Raw genomic sequence first — 3,045 nt, 5'->3', positions numbered from 1 at the left:
GTATTGTATATTTTTCGAGCTCAAGGCCACATGAAAATCGAAACAAAATTTTTGATTTTACATTTGTTTTTTATTTGCCGATATTTCGACTTCAGTCTGAAGTCATCCTCAGGACTGAAAAATACATTATTATAATTACACACATTAATACATATGTACGTATAAACCTAAACAAGTACAACTTACACATTTGACAATGTTTGATCGACTGAAACAGATGAGCGAAAAAAAACAATAATTAAACAAGCAAATTTGGAGACAGTAGAAAACATCAACATGAGAATGTAAACAATTCAAAATACAGTAATTGTAAACAAAAATCCACGAACAACAATACATAGGAAAACGAACAGTAAGACATAAATATGTATGCATATCACTGCAGCTCTCTTTTGTTGTTGTCCGAAACATATAAGGTACGGAATGACAGTGGACTGCGAACGAACACATGACACCTATACTATTGTTGTTGTCTTAGAATTAAGTTGCGATAAACATGCGCGCAATTGTCGGTGTCCGATTTGAAGTTCATCCTTTTATTGTTAGGGGTGTTCATAATATGTAGCATTTCCAAAGTATAGCGTTTATGGTAGTGTTTTTCCTTTTCTAAAATTGCTACGTTGTCAAAGTTTGGATAATGTCCCGTATTCTTACAATGATATGACAAGGCCGTCTTGTTGTCCGAGGAGTTGTTCCTTAATTTAATATTTGACTTATGAGCGGAAATCCTTGTCTTTAACTTTGATTTAGTTGTCCCCACATATACCTTATTACATACGTGGGACCCGTCGCCATTGCATGGAATTTTATATACTACGTTGGATTTCTCAAATTTCGGAATCTTGTCCTTTGTATTGCTGTAGATTTGTCGTAGTGTGTTATTATATGTAAACGCAATTGTATAATTATCTTTATCATATATACTCGAATTTTTAACCCTTTCGGATATCCCTGGAACATATGTCGATGATCTGTAAATTTTATTTTCCCTGTCTCTATTTGTCCCCTGTTTAGTGGTACCAACGTAGTAATTACGAATCAATTTGTTTATCAACGACAAGGGGAAATCATTATACTCCAGAATTCTTTTTATAACAGCAATATTTTTTGTATGATAAATTTTGTCGCTTATAGAGAGGACCCTTCTAATGAAGTTGTTGGCAGTATTTAGAATTATCCTTTTCTCATGTTTGGAGTGAAAGTTAATTAGTCTCCCAGACGCAGTCGGCTTTTTGTACCAGTCAATTGTTAATAAATTATTTCTTCTTATTATTAGAGTGTCCAAATAAGATAACTGTCCATTATTTTCTTTTTCTATTGTAAATTTAATCGACTTATTGTAGTTGTTGAGTGTGTGTAGCATTATGTCCATATCTTGGGTTTTAATAATAGCAAATAGATCATCCACGTATTTGGTCAGTAAACGCGGTTTGTTGGTGGAGTCCCTTTCAAATTTTGCCAGTAATTCCTCCATGACTATGTCCGCTATTATAGGTGAGGCTGGAGAACCCATTGGCATTCCTGATCGTTGCTCGTAGATTTTATCATTGTACTTAAAATAACGGTTCTCCTTAACGCAGAATTTTAGTATTGTCAAGAATAGTTCTTTCGTCAAAAAGGTTAGGTTTTTAATTTCGTCCCATCTTGAGGCTATGATTTCGATGGCCAAATCTACGGGTATGCTGGGAAATAAGGACACAACATCGAATGACACTAAAATCTCATCATCATATACATAAGAGCCTTTAATCTTGTTTTTGAACTCCATTGCATCTTTAACATTATATTTGGAGGACTTTGTTAAATTTTTCAGAATGTTAGTGAGATATTTACATAAATTATACGACGGAGAATTGACGGACGAACAAATAGGCCTGAGTGGAGTGCCATCTTTATGGATTTTCGGCAATCCATAAATTCTCGGTGGGTTAGCCGTTTTACACATAAGGGAATTCTTTTCATTCAAATCAATGATTTTGTTATTGTACATTCTTTCCACTATGTCATTATTCTTGTCCTGTAATTTATTCGTCGGGTCGCGTTTTAAAACTCTGTAAGTGGCTATGTCATTCACCAATACTTGCATTTTTGCATCATATTCAGATTTGTTCATTACTACCGTTACATTTCCTTTATCAGCATTTAGGACTAAGAGTTGTTTATTATTATTCAGGAATTTCTTTGTGGAACCTAGGGTGTCACTTATAAATCTGTCTCTCATAGAAGTCGTCGTTTTGTTAAGGTGGTCGCGTATTAGCGTCGTCAAGTTATTTCTTTCAATCTCTTGTTTTTCTTTGTCCGTAATTGTTTGTATACAGTTTTCTCCGTCTGCTATAAATTGAAATAGTGGAAAGTTTTTATTTTCTGTTGGTAAGGCATATTTTGGACCAAGAGATAAAAGCCACTGGATATCTATTGGTATATTTATGGTTGTCTTATTACAAAACCATTCTGGTATCACCCTAATGTTTAGTAACTGTTTTTGTTTCTGCTTTAGTTTTTCATATTTTTTGGTTTGTGTCTTCTTAATTGTTGTTGTGAGTTTATTTGTTAATAATTTCTCACTTTCGAAAAATACGGTGGAATCATTTATGTTGAGTTGTTGTGTTATTAGCGTTTCTAGCCTATTTACCTCTTTTGCTATTTGTCGACGGAGTGAATGCTTTATTCTGATGATAAGGTTTACCAGTTTTAGTTGCACTTTATTGATGTAAGCCGTCACTGCGTTTGAGAGTTGTGTTGGTATTCGGTTGTTGCTGGTGTTGTTGTTGATTGTGTAGAGGATATTTTTGGTGGCGTTGCTGATGAAATTTGGTGTTAAGCCACTTCTTCTGCACGTCTCCAGAAATTTCGTGGATTCCGCCAGTCTGGTGATTTGTTGTAGGCCGTTTTGGTAGCGTTTGATGTATTTTCTGGTCCGGATATCATAGTTGTCTTTAATGTTTGTGTAGACACTAGATGTGTTTTTGTTTTTACGGTGTGCTCCCCGTTTTAACATTTTATCTTTTTATTTATTGGCCGTTCGTTTTACACAGTATTGTATAT

General features: G+C 34.4%; 1 protein-coding gene across 1 annotated transcript; it reads right to left on the bottom strand.

The window, feature by feature from the left end:
• Positions 1–595: 595 nt before the first annotated feature.
• LOC118757425 lies at positions 596–3,037 on the bottom strand. Its single transcript, XM_036492136.1, has 2 exons — positions 2,237–3,037; positions 596–885 (listed from the first exon to the last, which is right to left on the bottom strand). Exons 1-2 carry the CDS (start codon positions 2,996–2,998, stop codon positions 814–816), a joined length of 834 nt encoding a protein of 277 aa, XP_036348029.1. The 5' UTR covers positions 2,999–3,037; the 3' UTR covers positions 596–813.
• Between the last annotated feature and the right edge of the window lie 8 nt (positions 3,038–3,045).

The sequence above is a fragment of the Rhagoletis pomonella genome, unplaced genomic scaffold (genome assembly GCF_013731165.1).
Source record: "Rhagoletis pomonella isolate Grant_MI unplaced genomic scaffold, Rhpom_1.0 Rhpom_scaffold_17802, whole genome shotgun sequence".
Lineage (NCBI taxonomy): Eukaryota > Metazoa > Arthropoda > Insecta > Diptera > Tephritidae > Rhagoletis > Rhagoletis pomonella.
This window is presented reverse-complemented; position numbering and strand designations above follow the sequence as displayed.